Genomic DNA, 19,867 nt, shown 5'->3' on the forward strand with positions numbered 1-19,867 from the left:
AAGGCTGGCACAGCTTTAAATTTAGACCGTGAGACGGGCCAGCAGAGGGGTGCTCGGCTCGCATGGCCCTCCGCTGCGACCTGTCAAGTGTGTGTGTGTGCAATCAGAGGTCTGGGTGTGTTGCATCAAAGAAAAACTGCTGGCTTACTGTTAATCTTCCAGTTGAATTTGTCTTCATTCTTACATGTCACAGGAAAATCTCCCAATGTTCTTGTTTTTATGTATTTTGAGGTCTAATTGAATGAATATTGAGCACAGGAAAAATAAACGTTGTTTTATTAGTAACTGCTGCCACCTGGCGGTGGAACATATCAACTACAACCTTCCCAAGGACAAATATAAAAATAACATCAACCAAACAAAGGCTGCAAAGAACAGCTTTATGTTTAGTAGTGTGATTTCCACTGTTCGTCCTAACCCTGTAAAAACAACAAACAACAGCAATAACAACGTTGTTTATTCCAGTCTGTTGGCTCCGCCCCCGCCGAGCTGTGATTGGTCTGTTTCGGTGGAGCGGAAACAGAACATTGACGGTCGCTCTCCGTCGGGCTGTGGACGCGCTGGTAGCCCGTTAGCCCGTTAGCTGCGCGTAACGGTTACAGCCACTTCATCAACGCTCGTATTTCCTCAGGTGGGTGGATTCCTTGAACACGAATTAAATCCGATTTTTCTTGTGAGTTTATTTCGGACAGCTTGTTTAAGCGCGTCTGCTCGGTGGGTTAATGAGGTCAACCAGGGATAACGGTTAGCTACTAGCTAGTAAATAACCGTTAGTTAAATGTTTATTTAATGTCGTTGGGGAGCAAAATAGCACCTTCTGTATTGGGGTTTCCATTTATTGTCGTCGGATAATGTGTGGTAGAGCCGCGCTGTAAACGGTAAACACTTCAGGGCGAATTCAAAAGATTGTAGTTGATAAAAATATCGACAAATAGCAAATTATATCCGAAGTCCAGTCCAGATGTCCACAGCTGTAGACAGCGCCCTGTTCTCTTCTACCCTGGACACAAACCTGAGGTGTCTCTGTGGTTCAGAGATGTTTCCAAATTAATCAGAAAGTGATGTAAGAGAAACATCACATCTCCATGGTGCAGGCTCATTCATAATTAGATTGACGATGACGAAACCGCTCCTTGAAAACAGTCGTATGGATTCTACATGACAGCCTTCGTGTTATCTGTCTCTCAGGTGGAGGGAGGGGGACCAACTGACCGCCATCATGTCGAGCAAAAGGGCCAAGGGAAAGAACACCAAGAAGCGTCCTCAGCGCGCCACGTCCAATGTGTTTGCCATGTTTGACCAGTCTCAAATTCAGGAGTTTAAGGAGGCCTTCAACATGATCGACCAAAACAGGGATGGTTTTATTGACAAGGAAGACCTTCATGACATGCTGGCCTCATTAGGTACACTTATACTATACTACGGTACACCTGTACTATTCATAGGCTGTCATAAATCCTAATGGCTGTGATCTAGGTAAGAATCCCACGGAAGAGTACCTGGAGACGATGATGAACGAAGCGCCGGGCCCAATCAACTTCACCATGTTCCTGACCATGTTCGGAGAGAAGCTGAACGGCACAGACCCGGAGGACGTGATCCGTAACGCCTTTGCCTGCTTCGACGAAGAGGCCACGGGTGAGCTAATTATTTTTATATTGGAGAATTTCCTCCAAGAACCATATTAATCTTTCGGTCTACAAACGTTAGAATAATGTGGAAGAACCGTCTCTATTCATTTGTTAATTTAATTGTACAGCTGCGCGGGCGGAGGGGAAGTTGGTGTTTAATAATAGGAAATGTTTGGAGGAATGTCTGTATTCATCCACTCATCCCACAGGTATAATCCAGGAGGAGAACCTGCGGGAGCTGCTCACCACGATGGGCGACAGGTTTTCGGATGAAGAAGTGGACGAGCTCTTCCGAGAGGCGCCCATTGACAAGAAAGGCAACTTCAACTATGTAGCATTTACACGCATACTAAAGCACGGCGCCAAAGACAAAGATGATTAGTGACCGACGCAAACTCTACAATTTATAATCCATTGGCTTCCTATTGTGTCTATCATGGTGGCTTTCCACCCAAGTCGGAACAGCCATGTCCTGTTATTTAGCTCGTGGAAGGCTCCACTGTGGTAAAGCTCCCTGGAGGTCATTTGTTTAAGCTGCTTGTGGGACCACACTGTACCTCTGGGGACCCCCCCCACTCCAACTCCTCAACCCCTTCTTTCAAAGCTCATTTGCACATCTGTGAAAACCCTGTAGGGTCTGTATAAGCTAATTAAGATGAATGAAAAGACCCACGTGGATAAAGCTGGAAATAAAAACAAGATGGTTGTTGTGATTATGTTGATTTTACTAAATCATTTGTATTTCCGAGGACAATAATCAATGCTCTATTCTGTTTTCAGAGTCTTTATTTTAAAACAAAAGGAGAAGAGATGCGACAGTTGAAAACAAACAATTCCACAGTTCACACTGACTTCAAAGACACGTGGTACACTGGATTAAACAGAAGGTGCCGTCTTGGTGTTTAATCTACAGGTAGAATATTAAATACACACAACATGGCCAAGGGTGGGTCAACAGCATTGAGTTCTTACTTTTCTATTCATAATAGGGTGCTAGGTTACCAGTTTCTTTATCCAATCCAGAATCATGAAATGATTATCAAAATCAACCAACTGAGCTCAGTAGTTCCAATCAATACACACGTTTATTACACAATAATTCACTAACAAATGTTTGTGCAGACCTGGGTCCTTCATCATTTTTGTTTTGTTTTTCCAGTTTGGAAATGAGCTAAACCAACATCTAATGAGATGGACTGAAACGTTCTCATTTACCGGCATCAGTGCCTAAACATATTTTTAAGAGCTAATCCCAGCGGCTAGGTTCACCGATCCTGAGGAAGATCCTTCCCAGAGGGGTGCAAACTGTTAGCACAGCACACGTAAGCTTATCAATGTCATCATACTTGTTGCCATGTGTGTACTGCTACTAACAGTCGGCACATGACAGTGAGAAGAACGCGTCTTTTTCTGAAATTGTGGTTGATATTTTGACACTGAAACAGGGCCGTTATTTTCAGCACTATTTTAGGATGCTTTAAAAGTGGAGCTACATGATTTGTCACAAATCAAAGCACCTGTGATCCTTTGGTTGCAACCTCTCCAGGAGTACCTTCATAGGTCTTCGGTGTGTTTCAGATGTTCCCAGCATCAGCACCAATAACCAGCCTCCTGTTCACAGGATTCTCTGTGATGACGAGTCTCTCACGCACATCAAAACAAAAATAAATAGACACGCTTGACGCTTTCTGTACACTTTGCCGTTGCTCACAGAGCAACGTATAGCACAAGATGAGGGCGACTGTGACTCTACTCCGCCAGGGCAAGATTTTTTGACTGGATCTTTGATAGGTGATCCGATATACAAGCCTCAATCTTGTCACACTGGGCCAGGAAGTCCTATTGACAGATAATAATCCCAATTAGTAATATTCATGGGGATTTTCAATTAAAACATGTTGATGACATAAAAAGAGTTTACCTGCACGGTCTTTACAAGTCCCTTTTTCTTCATTTTGCAGTCATTGTAATTCTCCGGGATACTCTGTAAAAGAAGAAGAAACAATTCTAAATAATAAAAAACCTGTGCAAAAATAATGATTTATTCATTTAGAGCTGCGTTCAATAACGGAGACAATACGTATGAAGAAGAAACATCACCATGGCATCAATCTGCTCTAGGATCTTCATGAATTGTTCAGCTGCTATTTTCACTCTGTGGTCTAGTTTCCCCAACGCTTCTGCCTGGAGGTCTTTGGCCAGGAAGCCCTGTGGAAACAATGGGTGAAAATCAAAGATCTTAACAGAAAATTCTAGGAAAATATATGCCGGAGAATAGATCAGACCAATGCAGGAAACCATGAATTAAAAAAAAAAAAACGGATGCCTTACATTCTTGAGTCCAGTCAACTCCCCGTCTACCTTCTCAAGCTTTTTAGCCGTCTGTTCCACAGATTTCTCAATGTCTTTCAGCTTCTTCAGCTCAGTTTCTTCCTCGGGACTGTTCTGTTAGTAGATTCGTTGGCAGTATTTGATTAAACATGTGGTCACAGATCAGAGAAATCACCCGCTGTAGAATCCTTACCCGTTTCCCAATCAGCATGAGCTTGCATCCCTCTTTTATTCCTACGCTGGACAGACTCTCCTCCACGTCCTTCAGAGATTTCCCTGGAGTGTCAGGACGGATCAGGCGAGGTTAGACTTGGCTATACAATGATAGTTAAGAGAAAAATGAGAGGCCCAGCGCACCTTTAAAGATGAGTTTCTGCGACGTTTGAGGAACCCCAGTAGCTTTGGTGAGAGCGTCGGAGAGGTCTTTGACTATCGGGCCCTTGACGTCATCCTCACCAGTTAATGTGATGCTGTGCTTAGTTGATCCTTGAGAGGGAAGAATCATTTGGATTCATGCACTGTCATTACTATCCATCACTGTCAGGCCGGTGACCTTGAAAACAAGGCTTCAAACGGAATTCAAGCAAGACTGTGGGAATTGTTCGTGTTTCGCCAAAACCCTTTGTGTGTACACGAAAAATGGATTTAGAACGATGTTTTAAGGGGGAATTACAAAACATCTTGTTAAAAACCACGTTAGGCAGCTATGAAACAAAATGGCCTGGACGCTAGTCAAGGGTAACGTTTCATTTTTGTAAATCTTATCAAGGCATGACATGGATTCAACTGTACTAAGTTGAGGCTAAGCTATCCTTGCTTTAGCTACAACAGCTAACCAATTCATAGCTACTCAAACTTAACTAACAGTTTGTACATCGAGCATTATTTATCAACATGCCGACAAAAGTGTAGCACCGTGCTAAGTCGTATTACCGTATGCAACTGTCACTGTTATCGTTTGCGTTGACATATTGAGTTTTATCGTCCTTTAATCACAACAGAAGATGTGTGCTATCAGGCTAATAACTGTTGCTGAATGCTAACCAACTACTTCCGGAAGAGACCCCACTCGTCATGGACAGACAGGAAGCAGTTCTTCTGACGTCGGTCTTAAAATATATTTGTTAAACATAAAGTTATAGACTCTGCGGCCTGCACAACAAATATTAACATATATTATTTAATGACAGTGATGTAATTAGAATGCATTAAAAAGCACCACACGTACGGGAATCAATGTCAATAAAAACTATTTTTGCATTCTTCACGATAGCCGCCGTGTGTCACGTGGGAGTGTTATCTGTGTCGTTCTCCAAAGGACTGAAGTGAAATGACGTTAACTTTGGTTAAAATTGTCTACAAATTGGTCGTTATTTTGGCTTGTTGTATCATATCGGGCTCTGTGGCGCAATGGATAGCGCATTGGACTTCTAGATGAAATGTGTAGTCATTCAAAGGTTGTGGGTTCGAGTCCCACCAGAGTCGGAATTTTAACGGACGTCTAATATGCGGATTTCTTGTTGCCATGTATCGTCAGTAAACCTCATCACCGCATGAGGAGTATACAACTCTGTTGAGCTGTAATCGTGATATGACCAGTCAAATAATGAGCTTTACTGAGACACAACTCATGATATATCCAGTCGTATATCTGATAATATACCAGTTGCCCGCACAGGAAAGTTTTGCCGTCTATGGAAATGTGCAACAATCCAAAACCTCTGGAGGGAGGTTATTGTTTGCTGTTTGATGTTTGGTGTTTTTTGAATAGCAGATTTTTTTTCACGAACATCAAAACTTCTGCATCAATGTCAAAATCCGAGAGCGCAAATGAGGTTATAGAATAGTTATGGATAGACAGAAATTGCAAGCTGGACCAAGGAGATGAATCGAAAATATTCATAGAAGTCTATGTACACTTTAGAATGTTCCAACTCCAGAAGGTTAACTGATATCACAAGTGACAGTGAGATCTCTTCTTCAGTGTGACGGCGGTGGACGAGGTTGATCGGGGCACACCACTCCAGGTAAGGTTATCTGGTTGAACCTTTACACGTATTAATAAAGCAAAAAAACTTAATTTAAACCACATAATTTATTTTGCATGTTTCAAATAACTCGCAGACACTTAAACAGGCTCTAAGAGAATCATCTCCACAAAATGGTAGAGACTGAACGACACAGGAAACTAGAACACAGGTAAGACATATAAAGATTAACTTAGTAATACTGGTAGAGACTGACACGTGGTAGACGGGACAAAGGGGGGAAAGGGGAAGTTGTAGTGAAGTAAAGTAGTGTTTTTAAAAAAGGTTCAGTATGTAACAAGGCCACATGCTAGCACGGTAGTGGTATCAGTACACGACCCGACACCAGGCGAGCTTCCAAACCCAAGTGTCCTCGGGCAAAGGTTCTGCATGTATAAATGTTACTCTACGTATAAAAGTGTTTTCAGTTGAAGTGCAGTTCTTTCAATCCGCTCCTCGTCTATGAGGCAGGAATCTGCGGCAGACCAAACTCGTCCACCAAAACGCCGTCCTGAAAACCAGAAGAAGAGCGTTAACAAAAACTGACCTCTAAACCCACACACGTTAATGGAAATTTAAATTTATCTTAGAAGGGCCAGTGTGTGGGTAATAGTCGCTCTGCCTACCTTGTTCGTCTTGCTGTCACTAGGGATTCCCTCAGGGATGGACGGGGCAGCCGAGGCCTCGTCCAGGTAGGAGCTGTCGTCGTCCAGCAGCAGCTCATCGCCCAGAGCGTCCAGCTCTGAAACCACAGTTACGCACTTATTGTCCAACTGGACACACTAGAGGTACGACAATAGAGGAATGTAGATATGTTATGTTTTGTTCTTGTCACAGCTGATTTCATAGTTGCACCCGATTTGAACGCGATATTTATGCATTAACCAGGCTCTGTGGCGCAATGGATAGCGCGTTGGACTTCTAGACAAGATGTGCAGTCATTCAAAGGTTGTGGGTTCGAGTCCCACCAGAGTCGTAGTTTTAGGTGTGTAACTAAGTTACCTGACTCAGGCTGATGGACATGCAATTAAACCTGGTGCTCATGCGTTTTTTAAAGTCCTAAATTGTATTGTTGATATTTAACTATTTAAGGTCCAATTACTGGGAGACTCGTTTGTCGCTTAAATCAGTATGAACACCATAAGCTTTGGTTTTGCAAAATATATCAACACACACCTATTCAAGTAGATCATCGAGCTGCCACGGCAACATAAAATGATGATGTAAGATGCTCTGTAAGCGAGTTTACTGTCCCTGCTGGGTGCTTTATATTTGCACATTTAAAGTTGTCTGTGCAGACACTAACAGCGTTATTACAGCTTTACCTGCTTCCAGATCATCCTCATCTATCTCTGGAGTGCCGTAGCTGCGGCTCAAGGCCTCCTGCACCTCGCCGGCGTCCTCCATCATGTCCTCCAGCTGGTCCTGCAAATCCTACAAATTCAAACACATGGGATTATCTGAGCGTCCGTAATCACTGACAAGAACAATTGGAACATTGCAATTTGCTATTATTTGTTAGAGTGAGTTACCAGTTGATATTTAGCATTCGCACAAAATAATTATTTGACCAACATACGTCAATCTGATCCAGCTTGACGTCCTTGTAAGCCCTTTTCATTTCTTTCGCGCCGATCTTCATGGCCTCCACCTGGAAATGAGGTAACAAGAACTCTGTTAACTCCCGCTCTCCCTCACTCCGCACATGTGCTGAATGTGGCTGAATTTGAACAGCAACCAGCCACATATCAAGCTGTAAAGCTGTAGTTTTGAAAAACAACAAAAAACGACGTTGTGTTTTATCAAGTCGTGTGGCACTTACTGTTGTTTTGGTGTCCTTTAGTGTCTGGATTGTATAGTTCGCCTGCTCCATGTTAAAAGACTGCTGAGCCAGCTGCTCTCTTTGACCTTCATACCTGTGTTAAAAGTAATGCAGTTGGTATTTCTAATTATTATGCAATCTAACTAACAAGATCACAAACAGATTTATTAAAAAATAAATATGATCGTGCTCTTTAATGTAACAAGCTATATAATGATGACACAGATTATGAGCAAATATAACATATTGGGTATTTCTGTAAGAAACTATTATAAAACCATACATATTGTCCACCATGATTTAATGGTTTTAGCACGATTCACGTCTCGGAATCTGCATCGAACATTACAGAGAGTAAACATTTTGAAATGCAGGACTCACATTCTCTTTTGCTTCAGGACTCTCATCGCCTTCTGTTTCACCATGTTCTGCATCCAAACAGGGAATTCAATGAGAACGAATGTTTTCTACAATTTCCGAAAAACGATCTTGCGACCTTTCACAGATCCCCACAAGTGAGCGCTACCTTCGAGGGCCCCTCCCTCATCTTCTTCATCTGGTCCTTGTACTTCACGAGTTCAGCGTCCAGTCTGCCGATCTTCTTTTCTATGGACTCTGATCTCGCATCGACCTGAGCGAGGACGAGAAGTATTTGTGCTGATCTATTAACGTCACGGCAGACCAGACACGGGGCCAAAAGGCCCGGCCTGTGTAAACTGTACGGAGTATATCTACTGTGTGTTTCCCGGTGTCCCATGTCAATGTCCTCTGAAGAGAATTATGGAGACATTCCAAAGCGTTTTATATTCTCAGAATGACCTTTTTCCCCCTCATGACCAAACTAAAAGTAAAACGTATTCATCATACACTGTTAGTATATTATATTCAGACCCATGTTTCCCATGTGAGTTGTGTTTGAATCATCCCCCCAAATTATGTTAAACCTCCGCCCTTAAATCTGCAGACATTTTGAGAGTTGACTGAAGACATTAATATCTTCCCCATCCTAAGGGACGATGGGAGGCAGCATGTATGTTTGCTAGTACCGGAAGGTGCTCGATATCTGTTAGCTAGCTAGCGCTGGTTGCTGCTGTTGTGGCCATGCTAGGTTCATAACGGTAACGGGGACCGTTAGGTCGCGACGTAAACAACAACAGCGTCTCCGCCTGCCGGTACTCACGCTGCCGATGCAGTCCGACAGATTCGGAGGAGGCGTTTTCGGTTTTCCGCGTCCAAATAGTCTGTTCATTTTTAAAACGTTATTTTACCACGTAGCCTTTGGGCTTATTTGGGGTGACTGTTATACAAAAAGATGCAGAAGGATTTCTCCCTTCAGGACACCCGGAAGCGACGCCTACGACGCAAACGGTTCCCATTGGTTGACGCTTGTGGTTCAGTCTTATTCTTATTCTTTTTAGCCACACGTCTGCCCCCTGGTGGCGGGACGAAGGGTTGCAGCTACCATGAAAACCTATTGTCCCCGTAGACTCCGCATTATCCATCAGCCTTTGTTGAAGCCCCACACTTCAAATATGGTCAGATCGATCTTTTGATAAAATGTTTTACTTAATTGGCTCCCTACAAATATATTAATAGTGTTAACTGATTATAAACTATGACGTAATAACACATGTATTACTGCTGGTCTAAAATGAAAAGTAACATGATCTTGTCATGTAATGAATCTCAGGTCAAAATCACTCTTTGACTACTTTCTTAGGGTCAAATTATACGTGTTAACATCTCATCAGCATTTATAGCTGCAGACACCGTATTACATCGAGCGAGAAACCCACCAACTGCACACCAGTAAATCTTAACATACCTTATTAATTTACATTTTGCTTAGTTCTACCACTGCTCTGCTAATGTTTGTGGAAATTGATAAAACCCTGCGTTAATCTCGGTCTCTATGGCAGCCTAATCACTTCACACAAGGGCTGATGGATGTCATTTGCCTCCCAAATCTCTTGTTATCCACTAGACTGGTCAGATCGTCTAGATTTGACAAGTGCCAAGAATTACACATGTCCTTTGTGCGTATTCACCTTGTGATTGTAAGACCAAAAGAATCTTTTATCGCGGTTTTTGGTCTCCAATCTGACTCATGAGGTAAATATTTCTACAAAGCAGTTTGCACGAGTTGAAACTGATATGACATCCCTTAACCATCCAAAGGTGGCAGTAGAAGGATACCAAGCGCCTCTTAGTTACCACCCAAGGGTTTGCCATGAGTAGTGTAAACCCCTGCAGGCATTATGCCTCTTTATCTATGAGCAGTGATGAGCAGTGATAAGATCTTAAGCACTAATTGGATTACCGGATACGCAAAATGAATCTGATGTCAAGGCTACTTTGGGGCCCCATCTCTGTTGTATGTCCTCAGAAGGGCTTAATGTTGTTTCGGTAAGCATTGCAGATATTAAGCTGCAGCAAGAAGATCTTAACAAAGTAAAAACCTCTCCTCTACTGAAAACAGGCGCACCCAACCTTGAAAAGTGTCCCGAGAAACACGCGTGGTCAAATATTCAAAGAAACTGAAATACAACAAATTCCTTGGCAAGGTAAACAGATGCCTCCAACTGCCTTTGTGTCAGATAATAAGTATTAGTTCTTTAAAGTATGGAACTTTTATAACGCTGCTCTGTATTTCTCTCCATTGAACCCACATTTATCCCACGAGAGACAGAAATCCAATCCAACTCTTCCAATTGCAAGCTTTATTGTGGCGTTGTTGCACATGTGCGAAGCAAGGTTCTACTTTCAGAGCTGAAAACATACGGCAAGAAATCCAACCGATACAGTTCATTTACAATGCAGCAGTACAATATACACGCAGTATATGGTGCTCGAACCTGGGTGGAGTTCAATCATTTGGATACAATCATTTCCATCGAATAAATAACAGTATTATTAGAATAGTTAAGAAACACATAGTGTAACCAAAATTGATTCATACTCAGCTTCCGTTCACTTACGGATGATGCTACAACGCTTACACTAAAAGATTACCGTACCAAAAGTAATCCCAAACATGGATGTGGCTAAATGCAGATTTTTTGAGCAAGCGTAACGGCCAGAGGGCGAATAAGACCAGGCGCAAAAACACGTTTTTATCAGATTTACGTTACGTTATTAGACACATTAGTGGGTTGCTCTACAACAGGCGTTGATTTCACGACTCCTATAAAAGCTACGACGATTAAGGAAACCACGACAGTAAATCAGTTGCGTTTTTTTTTTGCTGAAGTAAAAGCTATTTTACCTTCAGGATAAACCCACGAATCCATTTTTATGTTCCTTTTGATGAGCACAGATTTACAGGACACTCAGCTTCACTCAACACCCAGCGACATGTCGCGCAGATACAGTGTGTTATTCTCAAGGAGCCCTGTTACCCGCTTTTCACATTTACTAGTATATCAGACAATAACATGCCAGGATGGCAACACTATCTACAATAGTTGACACCTCCCCGATGAGAGCAGCATTAAGGCTGGAAATCCATAAAGGTGCCGTGTCAGACTTAATGTCATAATGATAGTTTCTGAAAGAACAAGATGCATTTGAGGGAACACCGAGCTCACTGTTTAGCCTCATCAAAAAACAGCCGTCTTGCCTTGAAGAAAATACACTGGCTTTGTATCTTCTTGTGGTGAAATACAGAGAAAGATCCCTGAGAGGTTAATAAATATATTACATTCTACAATAATATAGATTATTCGGAAATGTACAATTCAGCAAAGGACCGAACCACAATTCACATCAAACAGGTTTAAAGCAATGGTCACAACACCGTTGTTGACAGGTGAATAAAATGTCATCAATTTACACAATGAAATACTTTTGGTTTGTCTCGTCTGGACATCTTTCTCCATATTTTCCCGTTGAACGATATGTGAAGTAACATGTAACAAAATACCGGTTTTGAGTTAGATTTCAGCTTTATACAACATTAAAGAATATTCAGTGATTTAGCATCTGACTGGGTTGTGATAAGATGCATCTTTTAATTTTAGTATTATTTCAAAGGATAAGTCTGGTCTTACACCATATTTCTTCTAAATGTCAACAAAAACCATGAATAAACAACAACAACAACAACAACATGTTGTTTCAATACTAGTATGCATATTGTCTATATGGTTGTATACACAATTGTCGGCCGTTTTCGCAGATTCTACTTAGTAAAAGGGCCACATTTACCTGTTTGGTAATTTGACCCAAGAGACTTGAGTAACCTCTAAAACGTCCTACAAGCTAAACAAAATGCATTAATACCAGAATCTAATTTTCTTCCTTCCTCTGTTCATATGAACGAGCCGAGAAAGAAATGCTTCATCTGTACTAACTTAATACTGGTTAACAAACACGCCTCAGCCAGCTCTCGCTTACGTCCCTCAGCAGGTGGTGGAGATCTGGGTCAGTCCCAGGTCATTGGAGTCCTCCCAGATCTGAGAGGGCATCGAGGCCGAGTCCATGGCTAGTCATACGTTCCTGGCCCGCCTCGCGTCTCCTCGGCCGTCTGGGGGACACGAGTGATCCCGCAGGGTGCTCCTCACCCGGCTCAGCCCGTGGGAGTCCCTGTGTCCTTGGGCGCCGGGGCAGCAAAAATCCCTGAAGCACCTCTTGAAGTTCTCATCCAGGAAGGCGTAGAGGATGGGGTTGAGGCTGCTGTTGGTGTAGCCCAGCGCCACGCAGAAGAAGTAGGCGGCCATGACAGCGGTGGTCTCCGGCACCTGGCCGTAGAGGGCCTTGACCAGGACGAAGATGTGAATGGGCGTCCAGCACACCACGAAGACGGCGACCACCACCAGAACCAGGCGGGTGATCCGCCGCAGGTTGCGGTCCTTCTCGCGCGAGCCGGACAGCAGGCGCACGCTCTTCAGCCGCATGACCATCAGCGTGTAGCAGACGGAGATGATGATGACGGGTAACACGAAGCCGAAGATGAACACGCAGATCTTCATCAGGGTGTCCCAGTAGCTGTAGGGGTCAGGGAACTGGAGGGCACACTCCGTGGTCCCTGTTTGTCACAGAAACAACACGGTTGAACACACAACATAGTGGGAAAACGAAAGAAACTAAAGATGCTTCAGCAGCGTTTATGCTTATGTTAGCATGCTAAAATGCTAATATAGTTATATGTTCCCCATGGCAGGTCTCACGTAGGCTTGTTGACAAGCTAACTTTGCTAATTAGCAGGAAACTCAACACAACAAGTGATTTGATAATCTACCCTTCAGCGGTGGTTAAAAACCATCATTTCAGATCCCATGTTGCATCAAGGTCACTCCAACGCAGAGATGTGAAGGCCAGAACCGGATTCATCTCCTCAGGGCAAAGTGCAGTGTTTTATCATTTTGATAATTGAGAATCTATTACACTTTCGCTGTTGGACTAAATCCTTCAAGCTCTCTTCTCAATCTAAGAGGGCCGCGTGTGAGTGTCACGGCTTCATCTAGAAGGATCTCCGTAATGGGGTCTTGTTAAACCTCCTCTTCAGGTTATTTGAAGGATACTTCATGCAGCCACTGGTGAAGGTTCAGTTAAGAATTGATGGCAAAGGATCAGCAAATGAAGTGCAGGCTCCAGGTTTGAAATGACCTGCAAGAGTTCCTTTGTCTCCACATCAGACTGAGAGACACGAGTAGAAAAAGGGCCCTGGGGGGGAAGACACATGTTAAAGTACCGTTATTGGTCTTGGTGCTGCCGAGTATCATGGCGGGGATCCCGGCGGCGGACGACAGCACCCAGATGATCACGTTGACGATCTTGGCCTTGACGGGCGTTCGGAAATCCAAGGCCTTGACGGGGTGGCACACGGCCACGTAGCGGTCCACGCTCATCATGGTCAGCGTCAGGATGCTGGTGAACATGTTGTAGTAATCGATAGAGATGAAGACTTTGCACACCACCTCACCAAAGGGCCAGGAGCTGAGCAGGTAGTCGGTGCTCTGGAAGGGCATGGTGGTGGTGACCAGAGCGTCGGCCACGGCCAGGTTGAAGATGTAGATGTTGGTGGCGGTTTTCATTTTGGTGTATCTGTCGTGGAGAAGAGAGGTTGAATGGATTTGATTGCAGGTTTGTTTCAGGTTTTTTTTTGTGTTGTTTTATTGCGATCCTTTCAAAGAGGACCAAGGTTAATGAAATCCCTTTTTGAGATAAGGATTCATTATCTCCTGTGTTGCACTTTTACTGAATAAACGTAAGTGGCCAAGGTACTGTGCACACACAAGTACAAAACAAAGACAACCAGGGGGAGGAAAATAACTGACTTTTCATCATCGTTTGCGTTTAAATGTCGAGGTTGATCTGGTCAAGGTTGATCTCGCATTCAATACAGATAAAAGGAGCTTAATGAAGCTTAAACCAACACCTGAATGAAACTGAATGTATGCAGAGACGATTATCATTTTAGTCAACATAATCACTGCAATGCGGATTGTGAAATTTATTTTACATGCATAGGAAACACCATATAAAGGTACACATATAAAAAGCAGTTTCACTATGATTAATTCATGTAGTTCAATATAAGACGCACTGAATGTCATGTTACTTCATGAGCCATGCACGTACAGGTATTTCACACGCAGTGAGATATTGGAAATGATATGAATGACATGTTTCAAAGCCGAAAAACTCACCTGACAATGACAAACATCACCAGACAATTTCCCGCTAAGCCCACCACAAACACCACGGAGTACACGGCGACGATAATGGGAATGATGGGCGACATGGGCTCGGGTTCCGCGTCCCAGGTGCCGTTGTGTGTGTTGTTGAAGATGTCCGACGAGCCCGTTGGCCAGGTGAAGTTTTGGAAACAGTCCTCCAGCTGGCCCGAGGGACACCTGTCCTCTTTGTAGATGTGCACCACGCCGCTGTCCATGGTGCTGAACTCCCAACCGGGCTGCTGGCGAAAAGGCATCGGTTCACTTACAAAAATATATGTATATATCGGTCCGGAACTGGCGGAATTCTGATTACTGCTACATAAAAACAAACAAAAAAACAACAACACGTAAAGCAAACGTCTCCATAGGCGCAGATCACGGCTTCGGTGCGCAACAGCGCGCGCTCAAGGACATCTCCACACCAGTGCGGCGCCGCCTTACCTGTTCCTCTTTCTGCCGCAAACTAAAGTTCTCAACGCCGTTTGCGAGGCGGGATGCTCGGCCGGAGACTGAAATCCGGACGCCCGAAGGAACCAAAAGGTTTCTGGGTATGATTGCGTGCGTTGACGAGGAGAGAACTCGCTGTCTGTGCCACGACGGCTGCGTCCCTGACGCTGCGCACTGGAGACCCGCGCCGCACTCAGTGACATCAGAGGCTGAGCCAACCGATGTGACAGGATCCAGCCTGCAGAACCGACCTAGATCACAAGCACCACACACAGCTGCATATATGTGTATATACATTTACAGATAATTAACGCTTTATCCTGATCTGTTTTCCCACTATATCTGGTGAAATACCTCATTCTCATGTCTCACGTCTCAAAGCTGGGAGGCTATAAAAGTAGATATCTATAACCCTAAAAGGAAATTCAAGAATATTTGGGGTATTGTTTGGCAGAACATGAAAAGTAAAACTAAATGTGCTGCAGTATCACGTGCACACCTTACTTTAAATATTTACATTCGCACCAAATGCTGCCTTAAGATGTTCCCTAGCAACTCATGTGACAGGCTGCATGCAAGGCAAACAGTTGGAGTCTTATTAAAAGTCAGTAGGACACTCCACCTTCAGATGATTGTGAGCCAGCACCAGATCATATAGCAATGCGTAACACAATAATTAAGAAAGAGGAGGACTGTAAAGTCAAAAATGCTCTTCATCGAATAATGTTTCAACTCCATCTCATTTCAGCCCTTTCTGCTCATAACTTTTTCTCTATTTTATCATTAGAACATTTTCCTTGCCATAAAACATGAATCTGTCCACAGAAAGACATCATTCAGCAGCACTAAACTAAGAGAGTTTATAACTAAAGTAAAATCGATCTGTAAATAAAAAATACTAATGTCATCCACGGCTGCTCCTCTCTTTCTTTTCTCGCCCCAACAGACAGGAGGCAGATTTCATCGGCACGTAATTAAGTGGATTCTGTTCCTTTTTCATGCTCTAGCGCTTGTTGCTTAGAGACCCATCATGGCCACGGGTTGCGGCGGCGAGGGAGCCTCTTTGCAGGTCTCTATTGTTACGGTCAGACAATCTTGAATTCGTGAGACGGCTGCGTTTCTCGAGTGTCTTAAGGTCACTGATGTGCTCGGCCTCCAGAGTCAAAGTCGACGGTGAAGGAGTGAATCCCATCTCTCCTCACATCAGAACCTCAATAGAGGAGGACACGGTAACTTACTCTTAACCCTAATAATTCAGAGCCAACCATCCGCTCCATATTTCCAATACGAGGTCAAGAATAAACTCCTTTTTTCATTTGAGTGCTGTCTATTAAGTGAAACGCCTCAATTAAGGGTTTGATCATGAAGACAAGTGAGATGCGTCATAGACGTGGATTTCCATGGGGAAAAAGTCCTTCACAAAAGCTCTGGTTTTCAAGTGTGCTTCGCCAGGTTATTTCTTTTCTATTGTTTCGTTTTTTTCATTCATCCATCCCAATTTTAAAATTTGCAAAAGGCCTACACACGCATTGTTGGCTTCCTTTGAAATTCATTCATTCAGTCGACCAGAGAAAGAACCACCTCAATTTCAGAGATAAAAGAAAGCCCTCTCGCACAGCAGCGAAATGTGTTGATTTCACAGACAGGAAACTTTCAACATGTGCAAGGAAATACTCATCGGATAAATATATCATGGATTGAACAAAAGCAGAATTTCTGCATCGCCTCCACAGCTCCTGTGTCACAAAGAGGATACACTGGTCACCGAGAAAATACAGATATTACACCTTCTGGAGGTTTCTCTGTGTGAACCTAATTCCTTTTGACGGCAGGTGGGCATGGCAGCCATTTCACACCTTACCAGTCAACAGTTTGGAAACAGTTTCAATTTTATTTGGTCCTTTTTTGAGAACTAGATTCACTTTACTTATTTAAAGAAAGGGTTAGGGCTTAAATGCCTAATTATTTGAAGAGCATCATGTCCAAAACATGCACTCTGTCGTCCACACTGCTTGTGGGGTTTTGTATTCAGGTCCTGAGAGGAGATTTTATGTCATTTAAGATCCATGTGCATTAACGATAGCACCCACAATAAAGTCTCATCACGCCAAGACTCTTTGTTTGAAAGGAGAAAAAGGGATAAGAGGGTTGAAATGGCTTTAGTTCATCACAGGCCACATATGTCAATGCATTTTAGATTTTCAAAGTGAGTTTAACTGAATTATTTTTAATTTTGTATTTTCCATAAATTGAAGGTAGTTTTCTAATCCTCTGAATTTAAATAAAAGGGTTCAGAAGCCTCATAGCAGCCCAGAATCCAGACTTCATCCATAAATGCTCCAGCAATTTATTGGCTCACTAAGTGTGATTTTTGAAATCAGCTGCCTGTGCTCAGGAGAGAACCAGAGTAAGCATCAGCATCCAGATGAGGCCCCCAGAAGATTACAATATTCCAACCTGTGAATAACCTACTGCATCCACCCAAGTCTTGTGGGTCAGGTGGATGAAAGTATCTTTGTATGCAGACACTGTTCTGCTTCGCAGAGATCATCACCTTCCTCCCCAGGTATCCAGATGGCTCGGTCACTTCAGTTGCGCCTGTATCTGCTCTGGGTGAAAATGACTTGGTTTGTGAAAAAAGGGCTGCAGTTGGAAGAAAATGTCCTTTGCTTTCAATCGAGCTTGAGAGCTTGATCGGACAAAGCCGCAGCAGCAGCAGCAGCAGCAGCAGCGGAGACGTTACAGCAGAGAAGACAATACCTATTTGAATGGCAGAGACGTGATTCGATGAGATGGAACACTGTTAATATATGAAATAACATTTTACACCTGTAGAGCATCTTCCAGACTCATTTCTGTAACGATGTAATGGTTGAAGGAGGCTCCGTACATGTCTTTGCATGTGTCACCTGGTACTGATGAGACCAGGGGGAGGGAACCAATGATCATAGAAGGACATGAAGTGTATGTGCACGGATGGTACAAAGTGTGTTACAGTCCACGCAGGAGCAGAGGTGGATGAGCCTAACAAACACAAGTTGAGATAACACGGCCTAATGTTGCACACAGAGGCATTACCGCCAGGCGAATTGAGTCGTAAATACCGTGGTTATTGTGATGATCCTTAGATGCGGCTTCTGTCGGCAGGCTTGTTTTGATCGTCGCTATGGGAACGGCCAGTCTCTGATCCATGGTGACACGTGCAAAGGGATCTAATCGATAAAGCAGGACTCTTCTCTTGGCTCAGCTAATAAAACATTCTGCCGTGCCGGACAGGTGACGATGCCAAACACGAAGGCTTTGGAGGCATTGACCGGGAACCGTAGCTGAATTCATCGCACAACATACCTGCACATGTAACACATTTCTCAGACAGACGAAAAAGGACTCAAATGAAAAAGTTGAGACAAAATCAGACCCCCCCCCCCCCAAAAAAAACAACCATTGCCTCAAGGGAGTTTTATCTACAATCCCGACCCCCGAGGCTGAGAGTGCACACAAACAGCCTTGACCCTGAGCAGAACACGTGGGCACCATAGTAAAGGAGGCTGTGGGGGGGAAGAAGAACCATCTGTTTGAGGGTCCAGAGTTCACTCAGTTGCTGCAGGTGAGCATGCACAGGGACCGCAAAGTGCCGGCCACGGCAAATAGTGGTCAGAGAGCGGAGCAGGGGCCGGGCGCCTGAAGCCACGTAGGGCGGTGAGCCTCTGCATAAATATTGACTCTGCATACATCACAGCGCCCGGCGCCTCTTCGATGTCAAAGCTCCGGGGGCGAGCGCGTCGCTTTGCAAAGACTGGAACCAGAATGGAATCCAGGCGAGCTGAAGGACGGCTTGCGAACTGCAGGCGCTGATGTCGAATGGCAGCGAGGTGAGACACTCAGAAGTGTGTCTGTGGAGGTTTACGTTTGGAAACAGATGGTTTTTCAGGAGGACAGAAACGGCTTCCACAGGGGATTTGGAAAAAACAAAAAACAAAAACAAAAACATGTTTGTTCTCCTCATGGAGAGAAAACTGCAGTGCCGCAGGTCACTCTGGAGTATTGTGCTGCCAGCCTGCCTTCTGGCTGCTTCATCCAGAAGCAGCTGCAGCACAGAATAGCTGCTGTCAACTCCAAAAATAAACGTCCGGTTAACCTGGATGGAACTGGACCGCTTTCATGAACTCGTGGGAGCTTTTGGACGAATATAAGAGGATCGGGTTCCTGCATTAAGACATCACTTTGCTGAGGTTATTTGTGATGTCGCTGTTCACGCACAGTCCCCGTTATGTAAAACTGAAGACTCGATCACTTATCAACACCTACAGAAGTCGAGGCGCTTCACAAACACCTGCCTCTGCCCTGTTTTAGCGTCAAGGTCACAGCTGATTTCTACGACGACGGGCTGCGCCGAGTGAAACCGCTCTGATTGCATTTGAATTGTGACGGGAACTCACTGCGACATTAGAAACCAAACTCACCGCAACATTTGGTCCAAACTTCTGTTGAGAGCCACTGGTCCACAACGGGTGGTTTGATGTGTAGTGGAGACGGTAGATAGTCATTGAATAATGTTACGTGGATAAAAAGGTCACGGCCTTTCAGTTTCTTGCAAGCTTTTCAGAAATAATTGGTTCAGTCGGCTCAAAGGGTCAACAGGAAAGCTTTGGTAGGTTTACAATTCCGTATTCTTTCAAAAATGTGTATTCAGTGAAGAACTATTTCTGCTTTGTAATCCTAATTGAAGTGAGGGAAGCCAGGTGAGCCTCACTTACAGGACTTGGTTAGTGCTCGTAAAGGATGTCGGGCTGCAACTTCTGATTATCTTCATAATTTTAAAAAAGGCAGAAAACGTCCGTTAGAAATCTCATCTCAGGAAAATCCCAAAGCAACGTCTAGCACTATTTTGCCATAAAAATAATTGTATGGTGCCGATTATGTCTCTTT

At 43.8% G+C, this 19,867-nt stretch overlaps 4 protein-coding genes and 2 non-coding genes across 7 annotated transcripts; 3 read left to right on the forward strand and 3 right to left on the reverse strand.

Moving 5' to 3' along the window:
* Positions 1-336: 336 nt before the first annotated feature.
* Positions 337-2,344, forward strand: myl12.2 (myosin, light chain 12, genome duplicate 2). The gene is made up of 4 exons (XM_040172245.2): positions 337-631; positions 1,189-1,403; positions 1,477-1,638; positions 1,841-2,344. Exons 2-4 carry the CDS (start codon positions 1,220-1,222, stop codon positions 2,011-2,013), a joined length of 519 nt encoding a protein of 172 aa, XP_040028179.1. The 5' UTR covers positions 337-631; positions 1,189-1,219; the 3' UTR covers positions 2,014-2,344.
* A 55-nt stretch (positions 2,345-2,399) lies between these two features.
* On the reverse strand, positions 2,400-5,062 carry bag1 (BCL2 associated athanogene 1). The gene is made up of 7 exons (XM_040172244.2): positions 4,896-5,062; positions 4,320-4,448; positions 4,156-4,238; positions 3,963-4,076; positions 3,732-3,839; positions 3,553-3,615; positions 2,400-3,470 (listed from the first exon to the last, which is right to left on the reverse strand). The coding sequence occupies exons 1-7, from the start codon at positions 4,930-4,932 to the stop codon at positions 3,381-3,383; spliced, it is 624 nt and encodes a 207-aa protein (XP_040028178.1). The 5' UTR covers positions 4,933-5,062; the 3' UTR covers positions 2,400-3,380.
* Positions 5,063-5,358: 296 nt separating this feature from the next.
* On the forward strand, positions 5,359-5,447 carry trnar-ucu (transfer RNA arginine (anticodon UCU)). Its single transcript is given in 2 exon segments — positions 5,359-5,395; positions 5,412-5,447. It is a non-coding gene; the product is annotated as a tRNA-Arg (tRNA).
* Positions 5,448-6,038: 591 nt separating this feature from the next.
* On the reverse strand, positions 6,039-9,206 carry chmp5a (charged multivesicular body protein 5a). The gene is made up of 8 exons (XM_040172348.2): positions 8,992-9,206; positions 8,338-8,442; positions 8,193-8,239; positions 7,812-7,905; positions 7,569-7,640; positions 7,315-7,423; positions 6,616-6,731; positions 6,039-6,500 (listed from the first exon to the last, which is right to left on the reverse strand). Exons 1-8 carry the CDS (start codon positions 9,058-9,060, stop codon positions 6,450-6,452), a joined length of 663 nt encoding a protein of 220 aa, XP_040028282.1. The 5' UTR covers positions 9,061-9,206; the 3' UTR covers positions 6,039-6,449.
* On the forward strand, positions 6,877-6,965 carry trnar-ucu (transfer RNA arginine (anticodon UCU)). The gene is given in 2 exon segments: positions 6,877-6,913; positions 6,930-6,965. It is a non-coding gene; the product is annotated as a tRNA-Arg (tRNA).
* Positions 9,207-10,518: 1,312 nt separating the features above from the next.
* On the reverse strand, positions 10,519-15,358 carry oprk1 (opioid receptor, kappa 1). 2 transcript variants are annotated; one of them, XM_040172334.2, is made up of 4 exons: positions 14,933-15,358; positions 14,462-14,727; positions 13,504-13,856; positions 10,519-12,837 (listed from the first exon to the last, which is right to left on the reverse strand). In XM_040172334.2, exons 1-4 carry the CDS (start codon positions 15,233-15,235, stop codon positions 12,299-12,301), a joined length of 1,461 nt encoding a protein of 486 aa, XP_040028268.2. In that variant the 5' UTR covers positions 15,236-15,358; the 3' UTR covers positions 10,519-12,298. The 2 variants fall into 2 exon arrangements, with proteins under 2 accessions (XP_040028268.2, XP_040028267.2); XM_040172333.2 differs by having other exon boundaries at positions 11,799-12,837; positions 14,462-14,730.
* Positions 15,359-19,867: the final 4,509 nt, after the last annotated feature.

Source organism: Gasterosteus aculeatus, chromosome 3 (assembly GCF_964276395.1).
Source record: "Gasterosteus aculeatus chromosome 3, fGasAcu3.hap1.1, whole genome shotgun sequence".
In the NCBI taxonomy this organism is placed as follows: Eukaryota; Metazoa; Chordata; class Actinopteri; order Perciformes; family Gasterosteidae; genus Gasterosteus; species Gasterosteus aculeatus.

Bases quoted from the DNA above. Each gene is read 5' to 3' on its own strand.
- chmp5a (XM_040172348.2), bottom strand. From the start codon at position 9,060: ATGAACAGACTATTTGGACGCGGAAAACCGAAAACGCCTCCTCCGAAT. The intron at 8,443-8,991 runs GTGAGTACCGGC...GTCCTCGCTCAG, and splicing joins TGTCGGACTGCATCGGCAGC to GTCGATGCGAGATCAGAGTC. The intron at 6,501-6,615 runs GTAGGCAGAGCG...TCTGGTTTTCAG, and splicing joins GTGACAGCAAGACGAACAAG to GACGGCGTTTTGGTGGACGA.
- oprk1 (XM_040172333.2), bottom strand. From the start codon at position 15,235: ATGTATATACACATATATGCAGCTGTGTGTGGTGCTTGTGATCTAGGT. The intron at 14,731-14,932 runs GTAAGGCGGCGC...CCTTTTCGCCAG, and splicing joins TGCGGCAGAAAGAGGAACAG to CAGCCCGGTTGGGAGTTCAG. The intron at 12,838-13,503 runs GTACTTTAACAT...TGTGACAAACAG, and splicing joins CAGCACCAAGACCAATAACG to GGACCACGGAGTGTGCCCTC.
- bag1 (XM_040172244.2), bottom strand. From the start codon at position 4,932: ATGTCAACGCAAACGATAACAGTGACAGTTGCATACG. The intron at 4,449-4,895 runs GTAATACGACTT...TTCCCTCTCAAG, and splicing joins AACAGTGACAGTTGCATACG to GATCAACTAAGCACAGCATC. The intron at 4,239-4,319 runs GTGCGCTGGGCC...CTGACACTCCAG, and splicing joins GCAGAAACTCATCTTTAAAG to GGAAATCTCTGAAGGACGTG.
- myl12.2 (XM_040172245.2), top strand. From the start codon at position 1,220: ATGTCGAGCAAAAGGGCCAAGGGAAAGAACACCAAGAAGCGTCCTCAG. The intron at 1,404-1,476 runs GTACACTTATAC...GCTGTGATCTAG, and splicing joins TGACATGCTGGCCTCATTAG to GTAAGAATCCCACGGAAGAG. The intron at 1,639-1,840 runs GTGAGCTAATTA...CTCATCCCACAG, and splicing joins CTTCGACGAAGAGGCCACGG to GTATAATCCAGGAGGAGAAC.